Source organism: Octopus bimaculoides, chromosome 6, assembly GCF_046866305.1.
Source record: "Octopus bimaculoides isolate indiv1 chromosome 6, ASM4686630v1, whole genome shotgun sequence".
Classification (NCBI taxonomy): Eukaryota; Metazoa; Mollusca; class Cephalopoda; order Octopoda; family Octopodidae; genus Octopus; species Octopus bimaculoides.
Window position 1 is genome coordinate 118,863,215 of NC_142933.1, and position 22,175 is coordinate 118,885,389.

At 31.5% G+C, this 22,175-nt stretch overlaps 2 protein-coding genes across 2 annotated transcripts in view; one reads left to right on the plus strand and one right to left on the minus strand.

Moving 5' to 3' along the window:
• Positions 1–7,181, plus strand: part of LOC106881073 (organic cation transporter protein) — a 322,600-nt gene extending 315,419 nt beyond the window's left edge. Inside the window, exon 12 of the mRNA XM_052968543.2 lies at positions 6,772–7,181. Within this exon, the coding sequence (XP_052824503.1) occupies positions 6,772–6,827 (56 nt within the window). The 3' untranslated portion in view covers positions 6,828–7,181. The remainder of the gene's footprint in view (positions 1–6,771) is intronic.
• An 8,219-nt stretch (positions 7,182–15,400) lies between these two features.
• Positions 15,401–22,175, minus strand: part of LOC106881074 (tricarboxylate transport protein B, mitochondrial) — a 39,981-nt gene continuing 33,206 nt past the window's right edge. Inside the window, exons 6-7 of the mRNA XM_014931290.3 lie at positions 18,982–19,055; positions 15,401–17,851 (exon numbers count right to left, since the gene is read on the minus strand). Coding sequence (XP_014786776.1) covers positions 17,740–17,851; positions 18,982–19,055 — 186 coding nt within the window. The 3' untranslated portion in view covers positions 15,401–17,739. The remainder of the gene's footprint in view (positions 17,852–18,981; positions 19,056–22,175) is intronic.

Here is a 22,175-nt window from a genome sequence, read left to right on the forward strand (position 1 = left end):
TTTTGTAAACTTCTGTTGGTTCCAGGTTCAATCCAGCTACATGGCACCTTGATCAAGTGTAACCTCATGCTGACGAATGCCTTGTGTGTGAAATTTTGTAGATAGAAACTGTAGAGAAGTCTGTTGTATTTCTGTATATGTTGTAGCTTAGTATTGAATTATGCTAAATTACCTTCCTTCATGCCAAAAAAAACCCACAAAAAGGGTAAACTTTGCCATTTTGCAAACTAAAGACTGATAACATAAGTACCAATGTGAGAAGAGGGATCAGTATAATTGTCTTCAGCTCTTCAAAGGGAAAGTGTTGCAGCATGGTCGCAGCATGGTCGCAACCTGGTGTTTAAAACCAATCAAAGAATATATGTGTATATATGTATGTATACATGCATGCTTGGATGCATGCCTAGATCTTTTTTTTAATCTTTTTTAATTGTTTCAGTCATAAGATTTTGGCCATGCTGGGGCACTGCCTTGAAGACTTCTTAGGCAAATGTATATATTATTCTTATACAAGAATGTTAAGCCATTGTTGGTCACTCCGACAATGACTCAGCTGGCTGAAACTTCAAAGTCACTATCAACAACGTTCTAGTAGAAGAATGATAAATTTGTACTCTCCAAAAGGACAGAGTAACCCATCAGATTAATGTGGGACTGAACCTGAAATCATGTGGCTGGGGAGCAAACTTCTTATCCACACAGTCATGCCTGCTCCTATATACATGTACCTGTCTACATAGCACACGTATATATATACATACATATATATATATACATATATATATATATATATATATATATATATATATATATATATATATATATACGTGTATAAGGGATGACCACTAGGTGGACATCCAATATGCTAGAAAAAGGTCATCAATGACACAACCACAAAGAAAAATGCAGCTGAGGCATTTTGAAAAATAGCCCCAATATAATCGGTAGAACTATATGCAAGTCTTGTTTCATGAAGATAATTCGTGTATAGTTCTGCAAATTATATTGATTCTAGAACGTCTATGCTGATGAGAACACAGATGTTGTTACGTAAGTAAAACGTTAATGTTCGAAACTACAGTCCATAGATAATTCTTTATTCTGTATATTTCTCATTTTGTCCTGTTCTGGCGTTTTGCGAAATTTTTCTGGAGAACATTATTTTTCTTTGTGATTGGGTCCTTGATGACCTCTTTCTAGCATATTGAATGTCCACCTAGTGTAATAGAATTTTTTCTGATTTTTTTATATGCTAGGCCACTTGGTTTTAAATTGAATTAATATTCAATTTATTACCCTATCTATATAAATAATAATTTATATATATACATATACATATATACAGACATATACCCATATACTCACACACACATTTACATATGCAAGATAAAAATCACACAAATGGCATGAGTAAGAGTATGAGGCAAACATGAGAGTATAAGTATCTAGACTGTTGCTATAGTAACGAAGCTAAAGCACAGAGAGTGGAGCCGCTTGACACAGATTGACCTTAAACTCTGCTGTGTATGCACACTAAGTTTTAACGTCTTAACTCTCTTCTGCTGTTTACAGCAGTGCTTGGAAGGAAGGTGTGTAGCATGTGATCATCACATTGACCAAGACAGAGACAGTTGAGCAGAGAATCTGCATCAAATTTTGCCAAAATCTTGGTGATACCTGCTCAGAGGTCTACACAAGGTTTTCAAAACGTTTTCATTTTTCTCAACACAATCTTGTGCAGATACAAATCCAAATCTACAGTGATAATTGACTGAACTGAACCATAACTTATCTGCACATCCTCTGGCAAATCACGGATGGTGATTCAACGATTTCCCCTCGCAGTTGCATGCACATCTGCGATGTTCTTCTCAGTTCTGCTGGCTGCAGGCATCTGAGAACGTTCATGAATATTGACGTTGTTTTGGCCATTTTGGAAACCACTCACACACTTGAGTGTGGCTCATACACTTTCTACAACTTTGCATAGGCCTCTCAGCAGGTATTGTCATGACAACTTTCTCTGTTGTGGTCGATGCGACAATCACACACTACACACCTTCCTTCCAAGCACTACTGTAAACAGTGGGAGTGAGCTAGAATGTTAAAACTTAGTGTGCATGCACAGCAGAGTTCAAGTTTAATCTTTGCCAAGCAGCTTCATTCTGTGTTCTTTAACTTCGTTACTATGGCAACAGTCTGGATACTTATTGATTAGACACCATATATATTTACATATACATATATACTTTATATATATATATATATATATAGTATAAATGTATATGTATATATATGTTTGTGTGTGTATATATATGTATATATATATATATATATATATATATATATATATATATATGTATATTACATACATCCATCTATCCATCCATACATACATATTTGTGTATACATGCATATGTATATGTATATGTATATTATTTATATATGTTAACTTGAGAAATCTTTGTATCTTGGTTCTGGATAATCTTGTATTTAAAATAGTATTTTCTGATGACAAGTTGATCTTAATTCTGAAATTGTATATTAAGAATACTGTGTGCATGATTATTATTATTTTTTATTTATTTCTTTTTAATAAAACTCATTAAACATGTCATAATGAAATGCTAAGGGCAGGAGATGAATTCTTGTCACCCTCATCTCTCATCTTATCTCAAAATATATATATGTATATATATACATTATATATACATTATATATACTCAGTTACAAAGCTGAGTCCAGATTAGTTTGCATTTTGCACAAAACACTAAAGCTGATCGGAGGGAAAATTCTAAATTGCATTTCTATATTTGCTAAATGAATTCTACTCACTTTCAGAATAATTACAATTAGGTGTTTTCATTAAAAAACAAAAATTTATATATTCATTGTTGTTAGTTTTGTGTTTTGTTTTGCAATTGGAAATGCACAGATGCCTGCCTTTATAGCTTCTAATTTTACAGTTATTGTGTTCTTTGTCCCAAAGCTTAAATAATGTTGGCTGTTTCCAAGTATCATTGTGATGGCTTACTATTGTAGAATCCATGACAGCTGACTTTGGTATCATTTCTACAAAATTTTGATCGACTGTATTCTTAGGCTAGCTTTGATGGTGTTCTTTGTATAATTGACTAAAATGGAATCTCTTTGATATGTAACTTGAAAGGTGCCTGTGCCGCATCCAGCCTTGCTGTGACTACAACATTTCATGTTGATGATATCCATGTGAAATAAATTTACTGCTGTCTGTTAATGTTAGAAAAATCGACTCTGGTCTGTGAAACATTTGAAAATGTTTTTTGTAAATATTTTAGATTAGTGTCACTGTTTGTCAAACCCTAATCATCTGTGGAACTGTTAACTTATTTATTTTTGAACTACTAATTGTCAGCTAAATTTATGGCTTAAACAGAAGTTGATGTTTATCCATGTTACACATCACATCTGGTTTCTAAAAAGAAAAGAATCAGCAAACAATTTTAAAAGATTTTAACCAAGGAAAATCAAAAAAAAAAAAATCTTTCAAAAATATCTTCCAAAAATTTTATTTTTATTTTATTTTACATAAATTGCTCAGTGATTTAAAAAACAAAAAACGAAAAAAAAGCCCATTAAATTACTATTGATGAAAAAAAAAAAACAATTGTTGAATTTTTGTGTGCAGACATCACAACTATTGTAGTTTTTGTTTTTGTGGTTGTTGTTGCTGCTATAGTTGAGAAGCATTATAATCATAAACGTCACTGAATGTTTTCTTTTCCTTTTTTTTTTTTCCCGAATCATGATTTTTAATTCAATCTGAAGATGGCAAGTGTGTCTGCATGGATTGATATTAATATAACATCATGAATAAAGCCAATGTTAACAAGGAAACTACAAACTGTATATTAAAGGAAGCTGGTTATATCAGAGGAGGGGGGGAGGGGACATGGTGGTGAGGCAGCAACGGACCAACTTTAGTTTATAATCAGATAGCTTCCAAAGAAATTACAAACTATTCACTAATTAATTTTTATAGAACTTTAATTGCTTCAATAAGGCTTTACTTGAGCTGCAAGCTCAAGCAAATACTGTTCATGTTTATTTTGGGGATGATTATTTTTATGCTGTTTGTTTTTTATATTTTTCTTAAATATTGTCTTACTTTCATTTTATTTGTTTTTCTCTGTGAAGGGTATTTTGTTTCAAATTTATTCTTCTTGGAATCACTAGAGAATATTATTTACTTTATAGCAGCTTGTGGTTTGTCAATGTTCTAGAGTTACTAGGACACGAGATTGTGTTTTAATGTCTTAAATTGTTAATTTGAATTTCATTTCATTTCTTTTCTTTTTTTTATTTACTATTGTAAAAACATGAATAAATGGAAAATAACATTTATAGAGTGCTATAACAGCTTGAAGGCAGTAAAATGACTGAGTCAGCATGCTGCATAGAACACCATACTTCACAGTAGTAGTTCTGACTCTCTGCTGTCTAAGTTCAAATCCCACCAAGGTCAATAATTTTGCCTTGCACCATTTTCTTTCTGGGGTTGGAGATGGGTCTGGAGGGAGTCAATAAAAGAAAAAGTCCCGGCCTGGGGCAGTGGGTAGGCAGAATTGTTACTGTGTCGGACTGGATGCCCTGTGGGACCTGTACATTCTGAGTACCGAAGCTTAAATCCTGCCCTGTCACTGTTAAAAAGCTGACATGTCTGTCGGGAGATGACTGGCAGATAGTGTCATCAATATTGAAAAAAAAAAAACAATAGAAACATAGTTTCTTAGGTTCAGTTGGAAGATAAGATCAACTACCACCACGACTGCTTAAAGTCCGAAAGGCTTGACAGTTGTGCTGTGAGAAGATAAAGACAGGTGATTAAATGCAGTCACTTCGTTAAGAGAGAAACTGCCGGAAAAAAAACCCAATTTTTTTTTCTTTATCAAATGACAGAATAACAGGTACTTGGTATGATTGAATGTTTCATTCAAGTAAAAAAGAAAGAGATCACTGAGAAAAGCATTCAAATATCTTGAAGATGAAAAAAAAAGACTTTGTTACTGTATCTACAGTGTGAAAAATTACGATATTGGTATGTTATTAAGTCAAAACAGAATTAACATTAATGATGATGGTAACAGTGATGATGATGATGATGAGGAGGAGGAGGATGTGGTGGTGGTGGTGGTACATTAATCAATCTTCTGATCAATAGCAAGTCATTGAACTTACGCATAAGAAATTTTGTTGTTCTCACAACTGTACATATTTAATATTTTGATTGAGTATAGCATTCTGAAACACGTAATTTAATTACACCATAGTTGGTTACTGGATGTCATCTTGTGCTATATGTATCTTTACCATTAGAGCTTATTATTGGTTGCTTTCACCATTATTAGGTGATATCAAGCGAAAGTTGCAATAATAAATTTTGACGTATCACATTTCACCACAAATTGTCTTTCAAACGTTCAGTTGGTCAACTGAATTATCTTTTCATTTACAAAACTTCAACGTAGACTCTGAAGTTTGTACAATAAGGTTGTATGATAACCGTAAAAATATGGTCCTTGTCTCGCACCTGTAAACTGTATGGCACTGGGGCTGGGGGTGGGGTGGGATAGTGGCATTGGGGGTGGTGCTAATTGAATGCTCGGTTAGCAATGCTATGAGTGTTGGTCCAGTTATTCGGTAAATTCACTAAAAGTTATACAGGTTAGCCATTCACCTCTAGCATATTTTGTATAATAACCTGCTGTAATTTAAAGCACACAAAGTTACCCAATATATATACATATATATATATATATATATATATATATATATATATATATATATATATATGTATGTATATATATATGGCTAATATCTCTTACTCACAGTGTTTTCATATTGTGCCATATACAAACACAATGCCTAAACTACGGTTTCAAAAGTTCTGGAGCAGGTGGGTGTTATTATAGCAGAAATATGAACCAAGTAAATCCAAAGATCCGGGTCATCAGTAATATAACAAATAAGGATCACAACAAGTGGCCCTTTTTGGGGATTGCATTATTTGCTAACAACTTTCTTAAATTAATATTTTGTTTAAAATATTTATTTTACACAAAAAGCAAGCCTATTGTGTGATAATGGCAGAACCATGTTTCTAAGACTCTTCAGCTTGTTGGATTCCATCCTTTTCTATGTGTGACTCATGCGAGGTTTGAATTCACAACTGCAGATTAAGGAACTACTCCTGATACACGGCTGTCAGCTGATAAGCAGAGCATTGGACAACCTCTGCATGGATATGTAATCTACTAGAAATAGCAGTCAAATATCTATTGACTCTCACTCTACCATCTTTAAAATGAGAAAACGGCACATTGGACATTGTTGTTCAGAACAGTCACAGCTGAAACAACTTTGATCATCATAAGACTGTTCAAACAGGATTGACCTGGGGTTAAACAACGACAACTATTAGAATAGCAATAGTAACAGTTTAATATGTACTGTGTGTTATTCAACCAGTTCTGGCTCTCAGTGGTTATTTCAGTTATTAAAAAAAACGAAAAACAAAATAATAATAAAGAATATCTGCTTATTTTCCTTTTTTTTTTTTGTCTTTTACCTTTCCATCAATTATTTCTAAAAAGTTAATGACCTTAGAACAATAATATATATTTATATATTATCCAAATTTTTTTAAGTTTGTCTAAAATCTAGTATAGTGTTGCTATATTTTATCAATTTTAATTAACGCTTTGTATATTTTTATGTTACTTTATTTTCTAGATGTTACATTTGAAGACACTACAGCAGTTACTGAAGAGAGCAAATTGAATAGTTAAACTCCTACCACCACATTTTTAACTAAATCTTTGCAATCGTTTCAGTATAATAAGTATGAAATTTCCTATTGGCATCATATCATTTTTTCCAAGCTCATTTTCAGTAAAGAATTTTGGATCAATTTCAATTACCTGCCACTTTTTCTATAACAGATTCATCATAATTTAAAATATTTCTGTGAATATTTCATTCTTTTTTTTTTTAGGGTGGGATTTTTTTGTATAAGCTTCAATTAACACCAAGCTAAATAATGTTTTTATCAAAACTTGATTACTTAACACCATGCTTCTCGTATCATTTGCTTGAATTTCATATTATTGAAAATTTTACTGTTAATAAACGATTTTTATTTTTAAGGGGGAGAGATTTAGCCTTAAATTAAAACCACATTTCTTCATTATTTTATCTACACACTCACACCCACATACATTTACCTTCAAAGAAAACCGAATCTTATGGGAAAACGCATATTTCATGCTTCGTACGTATATTGGTCGATAAATATTACAAATCATAACATCAGAAATAACTGGTTTATACAATTCGTTGTTCCTTCTATATTGTCAATAGTGTTACTAAGTTATCTCCCTTGAACACGCAATGGCACAAATATTGCCAAGCTTGAGTTAATATTATACATGATATATATATATATATATGATATATATATATATATACATGTATGTATATATATATATATATATATATATATATATATATATATATATATATGATATCTATATAATATATACTATATATATGATATATACATACATATATATATATGATATATATATATATATATATGATATATACATACATATATATATATGATATATATATATGTAATTTACACATATGTCATTGTGGAACATTGATAATTTCTTTATTGAAAATAAAATTATAAAAATAATACTACAAAGTAAAATATATGCAATTTTATTTTTACTCAAATCTAATACAAAAAAAAATTAAATAAATAAAAAAAAATTTTAAAACAATTATCCAGGTGGCGCTATCTGTATTTTTACTTAAAGAAAAAGTATTTTTCAAAAAAAGCCAAAAAACAAACAACATTGAGAAACCTAGTCTTAAAAAGTATTCTATTGGTGGGAAGGATCATTTTCAAATTACAGAGACAGTTCTCATGACTAATATTGGTTATATACACATAATATATATATATACGTGTATATGTATATATATATACATATATATATGTATACATACATATAATACATATATATATATGTATATATATATATATACATGCATGTATATGTGTTTGTACATATAATACATATATATATATATACATGTATATGTGTTTGTATATATATACATATATACACACACAGACACGCATATACATACATGCATACATATACATACACGCATACACACACATATGTATATATATGTATATATATGTGTGTTATGCATTTTATTTTTCTTCTTCAAACTTTGGATCCCTATGTGGGGGAAAAAAAAAAACGCAGCTTTGTTTTGCTCAAATTATCAAAATGTTCTGTATTTCAAAATTAAAAGAGTGGATACTGAAAATAGTGTCATTTTGTAGTGTACAATGAATTGTTGATGGTTCTATAAACACATACACTCATATATATATATACATACACACACACACACACATATGTACACACATATATATATATATGTATATATATACACATATAAATATATATATGCATATATATATACACATATATATGTGTGTATATGTACATATATCTGTATACACACACACATATATATATATATATATATATATATATATATATATGTGTGTGTATATGTACATATATCTGTATACACACACACACACACATATATATATATATATACGTATATAAATATATATATGCATATATATATGTATAAATATATATATATATATATATATATATACTCACACATATACATATATACATATATTTACATACACATGTATCTACACACATATATACATACATACATATACACACATCTGTGCACACAGATACATACACAGATTACTGCTGCTTTGTTCGCAACAATGTAATACAACTGAAACAACAATAATTCGACTGAATATATTAAAAAAAACAAAAAAATAAAAACGGTGTCTATATTGGTTTATATGTTTACTTCATTATTTTCATGAAACAAAGAAAAATAAAGCTAAATAAAAAAAAAACATTATGACAAACCAGAGCTTTTTGTGTTTTTCTGTGTAAGTGTATGGCCATGTATGTGTGTGTGTTCAATCTTTTATTCTTTTACTGAATTCACCTGGATCACCTGGATCGGTCAGTCTGTCCGGTGCCGGGTCGGCTCTGCTGGCCACAGCATTCCTTCCATTCCCCTTGTGTCTCTTGCCATATTCCTCCAAATTGTTCCAAACACCTTTCTTAAATCATCTTCCCACCTGATTGCAGGTCTTCCGAGGGGGTCTCTCCCATTCGTGCCACTCAACAACTGCATGGCTCCACCGACTGTCTGTGAACCTTGGAACATGACCGGCCCATGGTCGTGTTCTGTGACGACATCCTTCACTCCAGTTCTAACCTTCATCTCCTCATTCCAGATTGATCTCTTAGCAAGATTTACTGATAATTCAACAGAAATTATATTTCAAATTGGTAAAATCGTTAATTGTGTATGCCGTGTGATATTCATTCCAACTCTCAGTAAATACAATTTCAAATAGTACCGAAGCCAATGAATGTTAACTTTGATGAAGTTTCAACTCATCTTGGTGAGAGTTGTTACCTAAAAATAAGACTCCAGGACTGGCAACATTTCTCTCTCCCCATCTCTTTCTCTGTCTGTCTCTCTCCCTCTCTCTCTTCAGAAGTCTTACATTGTGAGAGTTGCATTAGACATTCACATATCTGAGGAATACTCAATCACTCACACATTAATTTCACCAGTAATTTCTCTCTCCATCTCTCTCTCCCTCTCTCTCACAATGCTTTTGGTCAGCCCAAGGTGCCATGCATTGGGACTGAACCTGGAACCATGTGGCTGGGAACCATGTTTCTCACCACACAGCCATACCTGTGCCTTAACAATTGTTAAAACACTTTCTTCCCACAATTTATAAAACTAATTCATTGGTTCTACCTTCTTTGTAAATCTTGGTTGCTTAGTTTCAAATGATTCGACGGTGTAGTGTCAATAATTCCCATATTCCATACCAATGACCATTTTGTTTGTCCCAAGCAATTTGAAAATAATCTCTTGATGTTAAAAGAATTTACGCTATCATAAACAAAATACTTTATATAAATAAATATGAAAGCAGATCATTTGAAAGTGATACCAAAATATGCTCCAGACAGACTACATGTCCCTTTTTCTAGCTATTTTCAATCACTAGAGAAGGGATGGGGAACCTTTTTGTGCATCAAGGCCATCCTGCAATTCATCATCCCTCATAGAGACTGCTTTGAACAAATTATTTTTCCGTTTTTTAGTTATTTTATCCCTTAAGTAATTTATTAGTAATCTAATAAAAGAAAGACAGGTGTGTAGAAATCGAAAGCAAGACATTTACAAATATTTTATTTAAGTAAGTTGGTACATTGTATACAAGTAATAAGTAAATGAATAATAATCTTCTAAAGAGATAGCTTATGAACATCGAGAATATAACATTTTCAAATATTTGATTTGGGCAAGTAGGTACTTTTTATACAAATTAACGATTTCTTTGAATTTTCTCTTTTTGAGAAAGCATTTGGATACCAGGCTTTAATATAGTGAGTCTTAGTTTCAATTGGTCCTCCCCCATCGCTCATCTGTCAGTTGTGTTCTCAGTGAATTCTTGATTTGCATCAAGTATGAGAATGTAGATTCGCAACAGTATGTTGAAGAAAAGTAGGAAATTATTGGCATGCATGTTCATGAAGATGAGGATATTCTACTGCATTTTTCCAAATTTTGATGGGATTTTCCCCTCTCGTCAAACAGAGATTTCATGATATCATCTTCAAACATTTCAATAAGCTCCATCTGTAACTCCTCAGGAGCCTCTGGTACATCAACAAAGTGAGGCTGAAAAGCAAGTTTCAGAGCGATATGTTTTTCAAAATCATTGAATCTTTTATTATATTTTTCTATTAATGAGTCTAAAACTGACTCATATTCTTCAAAAGATTCATAGATATCTTCTTCATTTTCACTCATTACCTTCGTAAGCTGAGGAAAGTATTCTTCTAAAAGTTTTGATTGAACCAAAAGGAACTTGAAAAACAACAATTTTTTTTAAATACTCAAATTTTTTTGCCACATATAAATACATTTATTTTTGCTTTGCAATGAAATGTTTAACTCATTTTGTTTTGACATCACCTCACATAAAAATACAACATCTCTATAAAAATTTGGATCTGATAAATCTCAATGTTTGTTTTCTTTCAAAAAGTCAATTATTTGCCTTCGTAAAGACAAAATTTTGACCAATACTTTCCCTTACGACAACCAGCATACTTTTGAGTGATAAGGCAAATCCACATTAATCACATCGTCACATTACATATAAACTTGCATCCAAAACCATGTTTTTGGTTTTGACTTTAACAATTGTCACTACCATTCAAGAACATGGTTTCAAATTGATAGTGTTTTGTCTAAGACCATTCTGTCTGAAGCAGTGTGCAGCCAGCAATAAATACGATCACTGTATCACTTATTAAGTTTCAAAGATAAAAGCAAGTCTGTAAAATTAATGCACGCACTGATAGATTTATGGTTTCAAATCGGGCTATAACTGACTCGGTCTCACAAAACAAGTCAGTATGAAGTTGGCCATGACTACGCAATTACTAAGTTACATAGCACAGATCACAATGAAAAGGTGGTGGACAAGACAAGAACTGCTTGTGTATCCTACATGAAATCACTCACTCCCACTAGGCTGGTGTAGCTGACAAGGAAATATTACCTTTATACACTTGTTGCTTTGAGTTTAAATTCATTGGGTTCAAAGAAAAATGCTTCCAATCTAAAGAAAGAAAATATACCAATGGCTGCAGATGGCTGCACTTGATGTTCTGGAAGGCTGCAGGTTCCCCATCTCTGCACAAGAGTAACTTGAGACTTACAGAAAACAAAAAAAAAAAAGGGCTTTTTGTTATTCAGAATGTATGAAACAAGAGCTGCATACAAGTCTGAAAACAACCATGGATGTTGAGGACAGGCAAAGGGTTAACTCAAACAAGTACAGCTTGAACAATACTATTTGCCTAAATTCCTGAGTCCTGTAGATGAAACAAATTTATTATATAGTTAATGAAAACACTGAACAGAAAGATCTTCATATAAATATACTTTATTCTTCATTTTCATTAAATTCTATTAACATTGATGTATGCATACATAATGCATCGCTTGTCAAATATGTAACAATAGCACATTTCTTCACTAACAAAAAAACAAAAAACAACAGGTGTGTGAGCCTTTTACACTAAACAAAATATAATAATGAAAGCTTATTCAGTCTTTGTTACATCTTCTCAGAAATTGCTTTATTTTATAATAAAAAAAAACATAACTGAAATTTATGAGACAAAAATCTGAAGAGGAAAAAAATTATCTCCATCGTTAAATCGACTGAATGCTCCAAAATAACCATAATGGAAGTTCATATGTTTATTTCGGCCAGTCCAGTGGCTTGTTACTCTGATGTTTCCATAGCAAGAGGCAACGGAAGATGCACAGTGTGGACACTGCCAAGTAACAGACCACTTGACCAACCCAAATAAACTATTTCATTCTAAATTTGTATTAAGTACTTCTTTAAATCATTATTTAACAATATATATATATATATATATATATATATATATATATAGATAGATAACTCCTTGTCATACTCTTATACGAACTGTAATGACGTTATCTACAAGATAGTTGCCAGAAGTACATCAAATCACTAGTGTTAAGAAATATGGTCCCAAAGGCACAGAATTCTCTGTACATCCAACACTAATAAAAACAAGGAAAGACTAAATTTGTTTTAGAGATATAAAAAAACTTCAAATTTTGATATATAATTTCTAAAGAAAATGTAACACCTGATATTGAAAACCCAAATATATGAACTAAAGAATAATCTCAAATACTCAAACTATATTTACATTCAGACAATCATTAATCACAGACTTTCAAAAAGGAAAATATTATTGCTTTAAATAGTAGATTTGGTTGATATTGGTATCAACAGAACTGTTCAGTTCATGTTGTTATTTATTAAGTCACAACCAGTGGAATCTGATATTTGTCAAGTGTAAAAACAGGAGGGATTAGAGTACAGTTTTATAATGCGTATCCTGTCGAAAGTTAATCATTATATTTACATTTCTATTAAAGTTTTATTCTACATTTAAACTGACTGTGACTTGTTAAGATTTTTAACTATCTTGGTGAATGACAACATGATTAATATTCTTAGAAGATCTGAATAATCATTATTATTTTAAATTGAATAGTTGGCATTCATATTTGCACACATAATGTCTTCTGAAAGGACTTTAGATCCAATTTTGTTGGAGATAACACATCCTGATAATTGATTTGGAATAAAATTTTAAATAAAGAAACAAAAAATGATTGCCTTCAGTCAAAAGTTAAAAACATTTTTCGTTCAATCTGATCTGAGTTGTAAATACCTTAAAATTAAACTACATCAAAATAAAAAATTCTTTTATTCCTAAGATAAGGAAAGAAAAAAATCAGTATGCTGTTGTTTAAAGAGGGAAAAGTTCTATAGTGAATATGTAAAATATCTGTACACCAACTCTACATTCTACTGCGTTTGTATACAAGAAATTGAAGAGCAATTCTAAAGACATTCTGATCGCTACAGCATTCTATTTTCTGACAATTTTAATAAGCCACAAAGTGTTTTAATGACTGGAAAATTTCCTGTTATTGCTTTTGAATGTTTAATTAAAATCCAATGTTAAAGAACAATTCCATCAATGAGATGGCTGTTTAAAAAAAGGGAGAAAACAATAAGAGTAACACTAATTGACTAAAAATTACATTTGCGTTCTTGAGGAAGAAAATTAGCATAATACAATTGAATGGATAAAAAAAATCTTCAGGTAGTAATAACTGAACATATGAAAATTCAAATGTTAAGCTGCTTTCAAATATCTATCACAACATTTAATTTAGCTCTGCAATAGCAATATATGGCCTCAAAATTTAAAATATAAACACTTTCTTAAAATTTTATTATAATAAAGTTGATATAACAAACCTAAAGCCAATGTCTTTCAGAAATTTGAACTTTCCTCAGCAGAATATAATCAATATTTTTAATCATTCTAAATTTTCAAACAAAATTTGAAGATGGAAAATCATATTTCATTGTAACTACAAAGGGGAGCTCATACTTTACCCACTTTCACTGCCACCCATCCGATCTCAGGAAGCACTATGTGACATCAGTGGGGCTGTTGATTCTGAACAATATCAGGAAAAATAGCTATTCCTTGGTTTTTTTTTGACAGTTGGATTACATTGAGTTATCTTTCTTGAACATTATCTTAAATATAAAAAAAAAATACTAATCAAGCTCTACTCACCAAATATTTCTTCCCTTGAAGCATGTCAGCCTTATTTTTCTGCTGATTATGAACGCTGAACTAAAATATAGATTGCAGCATCAACAACCTTGTCTGTGTGTTTACTGCACAGAATCAATAGTAAAATATGAAACTAACTTCCATTGCTGATCAAATAATTTCTCAATAGAAGTGATAATTAGCATGATTCTTGGAACAAATGAAGAAAATCATAATGTTATGCTTTATCACAGAGATGAGAAACCCCCCAAGGGTTCAATGTTTGTCATGAATTCTATAATCACCATTACTTTATAGTTTGTGGTTCTGTCCTCACAATATAGCATACTACTACATTGGACTAAACGGACGCATCTGCTGATGAAATATAATCACAGCATCCATCCTAATTAACGATGTAGTTTACATACTGGAATTACATGAAACACATTTTAAAAGTTACTTCAAAAGATATTTTCTTCTACTTATTATTTTGGATAATTAATGACATGAAATATAAAAACCATAAAATAGTTTATATCAATGACATGTTCAGAATTCCTGTTAATTAACATACTATAATGAATAGAGTAATATCAGACTTTAATTAGTAGCTAATGCCTTAAAAGAATATATTACTAACATATGGTAAATAAGTGGCTTAGGTGGAGAACTTTCCAAAATTAATATATGAATAAGAGAAAGTAGCGAAAACAAACCTAACTGAAATATGTGAATTTCTGATTCTTAGCAACAATATTTGCTATCAAAGTTACAAAGCATAATCTGAGATAGCATCAAACTTATGATTAGTAAAAAATGTTTGAGATATTGGAAGGGATTTACATTTTTAAAAATAAATAAAATTATAAAAATGAAATATCCAAATACAACAGCAATATCTTTCTGATTAATCATTTTAGCTATTTAAAATGAATAACATGATTTTGATATTTTTTTTATATTTGAAAATTCACTGTTAAATACCAACAGAATATTTAAAAGACAACATTTATTCAAGTTAGTTTAGTGTCTTAACTCATTCAAAATACAAAACTTTCATTTTTGGAATGTGTATTGTATATCACATGTATTAAAACATTACCTGAAGTTTAAATGCTATAGGTAATATGTTTTATGGAAATAGCAGTTTGGTGGAAACGACTGCCACATTTGTACCAGTTTTCATTTTCTTCTGTCTTTATATTATCTGAGAAAAAGTATCAGAAGAAAAATCGCTGGTCAGCTATAATGTTTGTTACAATACAGTTGTCAGCTGACATCACACAAACATTTTAAAGTTTCTTCATATTTCTTCATGCTACCCACTATAAAAATCACTTCACAATACAAACCTCAATATATAAATAGCTTTAATTTCTATTTTCATGTCCTTTCTCCCTTTAAAACTCCAATCAAAATCTTCACTCAAAGAAGAATGATTCAAATAAAATTTTACAAGAATTTTTGTGCCAGTCAAAGAAAAAAAAAAATTAGAAATAGTATTTTGATGAATAAACAAAATAGAAATGATTGATTAACAACAGATTAATATAATGATAAATTTTACCAAATAGAATAGAAGAATATAAATCTGAAAATACTATTTTCAAGATTGAAAAAAAAATTTTTTAAACCAAATTTCAATAAAAAGTTTAGTTTTTTTCCCCATTAAATCAATACAGGCTTTTACTCAAAAGTAAACTGAATAAAAGCACATCAAATAGTATTCAATCGATGAAATAAAGGCTCAAAATTGATAGAATAAAAAAAGAGAAAAAAATGAAAATTGAGACAACCACGCAGTTTTTTTCTTCTTTTTCTTGCCACATTTTTGTCTTTTCCATTAAAAAAATCAAAAATAAATTTATAATGTCATGATAGGTATTACTCATGGGTTTTGTCCTAGAAAGATACAAGTGAGCAAATTAGGACAATAGCTGTGAGAAATTTCCTTGTCTATTTTTTTAATAAATGACAAAATAAATGGAATGAGATCAAAGCCACTTCTTATCTCAAATCCAACATCTTATTCACAAAACCACTTCCATAAGTGATTTTATAAATTGCCTTATTAAATGTAATGAAGTCTTTTTTTTTTTAGATAAATTTTGAAAAACAAAAATGAAATACTAATTTCAACAGGAATCAAGATAGAATAGCTAATAATAATCATCATTATCATCGTTTAATATCCATTTTCCATGCTGGCATGGGTTGGACCATGTCAAAATAATATTTCCCATAAAACGTATTTAGATTTTTACAAAACATTTGTCCAGCAGAATCACAACAGCAGTTTAAATAAACAGCAAGTACATATCAGATAAGGAAAAAGTTAACATAAGTGGTAATCTCTTGTGATAAACAATATTGTTTAGAGAAATGCTTTTCTTTTAATGAACCAAAAGTAGAATTATTTGAAATATTCTATAGTTTCTCATGGAAGTGTATGTAGTCAGTATTTTAATGGTGGAAGATATACAAAATACAGACATTCCCCTTAATTAAAAAAAAAAAAAAATAGGAAAGGCAGGTGTAGTTGTGTGTACATGTTCACATATGTTTGGTTATATGCTCGCATGTGCCCCAGAACCAAAAGGAATATATATGCTCAATTCCTTCAAGCTGGCTTTCTGATTCTACTTCTGTTTTTCATTGTATCTGTGTGTCTGCTAATGTACATTTGAATCACATCTATAATAATCATTATTATTATTACAATATATATATAAATGCATGTAAACTTTAAACAAAATTACTTATGTTCAAAGCATTAATATGAATTGAAATAGTAAAGCAGGCCAATGATCAAATCCATTCCAGTCATGACCCTTCTGTCTGGAGACTACATTGTCTAATGGGTCCCTTCATTTCCAAGACAGCAGTCATTGTTTAAGGGAGATTCAACTGCTATTTTTAGCAGTCATAACAACCTCATAAAGATTGCCACCCATGTGTGGATGTATGTTAAAGAAATGTATAAGATTTTTCAATGATCAAATGATGCAGGTAATTTAATCCCATCAATAATTCTTAAAAACGTAAAATAACATCAAAACCCTTTGAATTAAAGGATTATACTGCTTTAAAACATATTTTTCAAAGTAAGTTCTTACAAATATATATATGTATATATAAATTTAACAAAAAAAGGTTCAGATAATTTAACAGAAATCAGCAGATAATACAACCAAGCAGTTTGTCTCTTCAAAAAACATAAGAATTGTTCAAGTTGAAGACATGGGATGCAGAAAGGGAGATCAAGTCCGAGGATATAGCAGTAGTTGATACATGAGCAGTGGTCGTTGTCTTTAGTGAATTGCAGGCTGGGTTACGTCACCCAGATTTTGTTGAAGAAATTCATGAAGCTGTCGTAAATCATGAAAGTGATGGCTACATCAAGACAGACACGACTGAGACGTGGAATGGTTCCTTTGTAGAATCTACAACAACAGAAAACAACCAATGGGATACATTTACATTAAAAAATATCCTTCTACAAGTAATTTTATCAACTTTTAAAAATCATAAAATGATTAAACTATATTTGGAAGGTAAGAAAAGTGGTTTGGCGCATTGATGTCACTGGAAAGAAATTAAACAGAAATAAACGAAGGACATTTGATCTAAAACAGTTGAAACTTGGTAGACATTAATAGTATACCAATCTGAAGTGGCTGTCAAAAATCAGTTTCACTCACCACTGCATTCTAATTAATTATTAATTTTAACTTCAAGGTTACCTCTCTTGCCTTTCCTAGTATTACTCATTAAGCTAGTAATTGTCCCTCTTCGCCACAATAATCTTAATTAAAATTTGTGACACACACCTTTAAATATGTCAGTACTGACTTCACCATTGAAATGTTAACATTAAAATATAATAATAAGGATAGCGAATGACTGGAGATGTGCCGGAAAAAGATATAATTTCAAAACGTAGGTAATATTAGAAATATTACAAGCTTAACACCCTTTAGCATTTAAACTGATCATATCAGGCCCTGTTTTATGTTTTATATTCTACCTGTTTTATGGTTCAAACTGGCCAGATCCAGCCTCTCACTTAACAATATCACTAAAAAAAATAAATAACTACATCAATGAAAACTTGAAGCTAAGAGATAACATAAGCGGGTAAGGTAAGCCAAGAGATAACATAGGGAGGTAAAGACCCACCTTCGGTCATGAATAACCATGGGATTGCACCTAGAAAGTTACTCTCCAAGGCACAAGTTCAGGCAAGGTTGTTTATGGAAGGCCAGCAGTTGGCCATTGCATACCAGCCTCCACTCTCCATGCCACTGATGTTATTCTAGGGAAAGGCAAAGGCCAACACAGTTTGGCACCAGTGATGTTGCAACTCATTTCTACAGCCGTGTGAACTGGAGCAACATGAAATAAAGTGTCTTGCTCAAGAACACAACACACAGCCCGGTCCAGCAATTGAACTCACTACCTCATGATTGTGAGCCTGATGCTCTAACCATTGAGCCATGCGCCTTCACATGAGACAGTTCCTTAGACACCATAAATACATTTCTGCTAATTAAAATATAAAGATTAAACTTACGCTTTTGGACCTTCGTATTTCATAACTTTAATCACACAATCAAGGGTATTCTTGTATTTTTGAGCTTCTAGACCCTGAAAGGTAAACAAAAATATTTTGTGAACATTAATAAACTGGACGCAATCAAATGCTTAGACAACTGTTATTTCATTCTTTTACTGACTTCAGTGGCTAGAATGTAGCCTCACCGGGTTACTGCCTTCAAGGGATTTAGAAGATCAAATCAACTCCAGTATATGTTTCAGACTGCAATTAATTTTATTAATAACTGGTTTAGTTGCCTTTAATATAAAAGAACACAATCTGACATACAGTCTTACATGCACATACATATACACACATACATGCATACACACACACGCGCATGCATACATACACTCACATACATGCAGAAGTATGGTACAGACAGTTAAGGTTGTATCGTTGAGAAGTTTTACTTTGCAACCACATGGTTTCAGATTCAATCTCATTGCATAAAATTTTAAGCAAATGGCATTCTCAGTAATAGCTTCAAGTTGACCAATACCTTGTGAATGGAATATGGTAGACAGAAAGCATACAGAATTCCTTCACATGCAAGTATGTGTGTGTATATATATATATATATATATATATATATATATATATATATGTGTGTGTGTGTGTATGTATGGGTGTATGCATGCATGTGTCTTCACACTGACAATACTTTGGTAGTGAAGTATTTTTTTTGGGGGGGGGGGCTCCTATATACAAAATGTCCAGCAGCAGCTTGACGGGCAAAAATGCCTCACTTGAGAAACAAAGGTTGGCATCAGGAAGCTCAAAATGACTCGTCCAACCCATGCTAGCATGAAGAAAGAATATGTAAAATTAGTGGAAGTGGGAACTGCAGGGTCTATATCAAATTCCATTCATGAAACATTGGCCAACATATGCAACAGTGTAAGACATTTGCAACAGTGTAAGACATTTGCAACAGTGTAAGACATTTGCAACAGTGTAAGACATTTGCAACAGTGTAAGACATTTGCAACAGTGTAAGACATTTGCAACAGTGTAAGACATTTGCAACAGTGTAAGACATTTGCAACAGTGTAAGACATTTGCAACAGTATGAGTACCATATGTGGAATATCATATTCTAAGTTATGTCGTAAGTAAATAAATTTCAACATGGCAGCAGAAGTTATATATATATATATATATATGGGGGGGGGGCAGTGCTGATAATCTCTGGATCTCATCTGCTGACAATATCTCCTGTGTGATCCTTCTGTCCGGCATTCGCCATGATAGATCACTGACCACTACAGATATATATATTTTTTCTCTCCTTGTTTCTTTCTGTTGAAGAGCAGAGGCTCGAAACGTTAAAGACTTTCTCTATTCCTGACCGTTATACTAATACATCCATTTGTTTTTTACACCACCTGTCATCGTCTGTTGTTATTATTTGTATATTCTCCCATATATATATATATATATATATATATATATATATATATATAGATATATATATATATATATATATAGATATATATATATATATATAGAGAGAGAGAGAGAGAGAAAGAGAGAGAAAGAGAGAAGACCAATGGATCAGAGTATAAGTAGTATAACAGATAAAAAAATGTTAAAGCAAAAAGCAGGTTGAATTGTGTATGAAATGACAATGAGATCTAATTGATATGAAATAAGAATCTGAAGAACTAATCAAGAGAATGCGAGCTGATACAGTGGAAAGTGCAGGTTGTACTCGGAAGATAAATGACTGGTGGTTTCAGTTTTCCACAAGGTGGAGCAATACAGGTTGGAGGAGAGAGAGAGAAAGGAAAACAGTTGTGATCTAATAACTCGAAGGATATTACATTCTACGTTATGTCGTAGTAAGTTAATTTCATTTTGCCAGCAGGAGTTATTCCCCCTGACAGATCTACAAAAGTTGTTAAAACTGATGGCCAACAACCAATCATTTCAAATAATTTAATGTTCTTTCGTAATTCGAATTATGTTATAGAAACTACAAATAGTCATACACTGAAAAGGAATACTGACATTAAGTAATAAGATCAGTAAATATATACATTTTACATATACTCCACGCAATTGACCAAGATCATTGGAAAACAACACATCCCACAAGAGCTTTGCATGGCAGGCAAAGTTGAAATACTTGCCTTCTAATCTAATGAAGAAGTAGATTACTTCCATTATGGCAACAAAATTATGAAGACCCTTGACATCGATACCAAGTATTGAGAGGTTTTGTAGCAAACATCTTGGAGCAGGCAAAAGAAGAATGCTAACAGACCCAAAACCCTCATATGAATACAATCTGCAACAGAAACTCACACGTAGAACTTCCCAGTCACAAGAAAATGAGAATTTCCATAGATTTGTCCCAAAGAGACAAACCTATAGAATACAACGATCGTGGTCATATCTGACTGAATGAAGACTTACTTTGTAAACATCAATATACTGTATAATGGAACAGTCATCTCTAATGGAGCCAAAAAGAGAGTCTCTACATTGTGGTTTGACTTAATACAGAAGCAAAACCTTTGAACACCCTATGATCTTAAAGAAAAGGGGAATAATGAAAAAATGAAAAAGAAGGATGCAGTTATGACCTGAAAGCTCTTTTATAATAAATCTGCTCTGTCAAGGTCAACTTGGAGCTAAACCAGTATTTTTTTTAGAAGTGGGTGTCTTGTGGGGATTATTCAAGACACTTGACAATTTGGAGAGGAAATTGATTGAAATATAATGCACAATGGGGTGCTAAAAAGTTCTTGGCTTTGGGTAAAAGAAAATACAGGTGGATCAGTTAATTATGATTTTATTCAACATATTCCCGTCTCAGATTCACACACTTATTGCAGCAGCCCTTCAGTTTTTCTAAGCCTTATAAAAGAACCTGGAAAGTTAGGCCTCCAGCCAGGCGTTTTGCAATACTCTTAAACCAGGAGCTTTTCAGTACTCATTTGTAAATGTAAGTATTAACGGTAATCTCATTGATGAAATTGATTGTCTGAAAAGTTAAAATTCATTAATTAATAGTGATTTAAAATATAAGTTTTTTTTCCCTTTCTCAAGGTGAGAATCTTCACTTAAAAAGAAAAATGATACAATTAGTTTGTATAATAGCTATGGAGCTCTAAACACAAAACAAAGGGTTGAAATTTAATATTTTACCAGATTTAGGACAA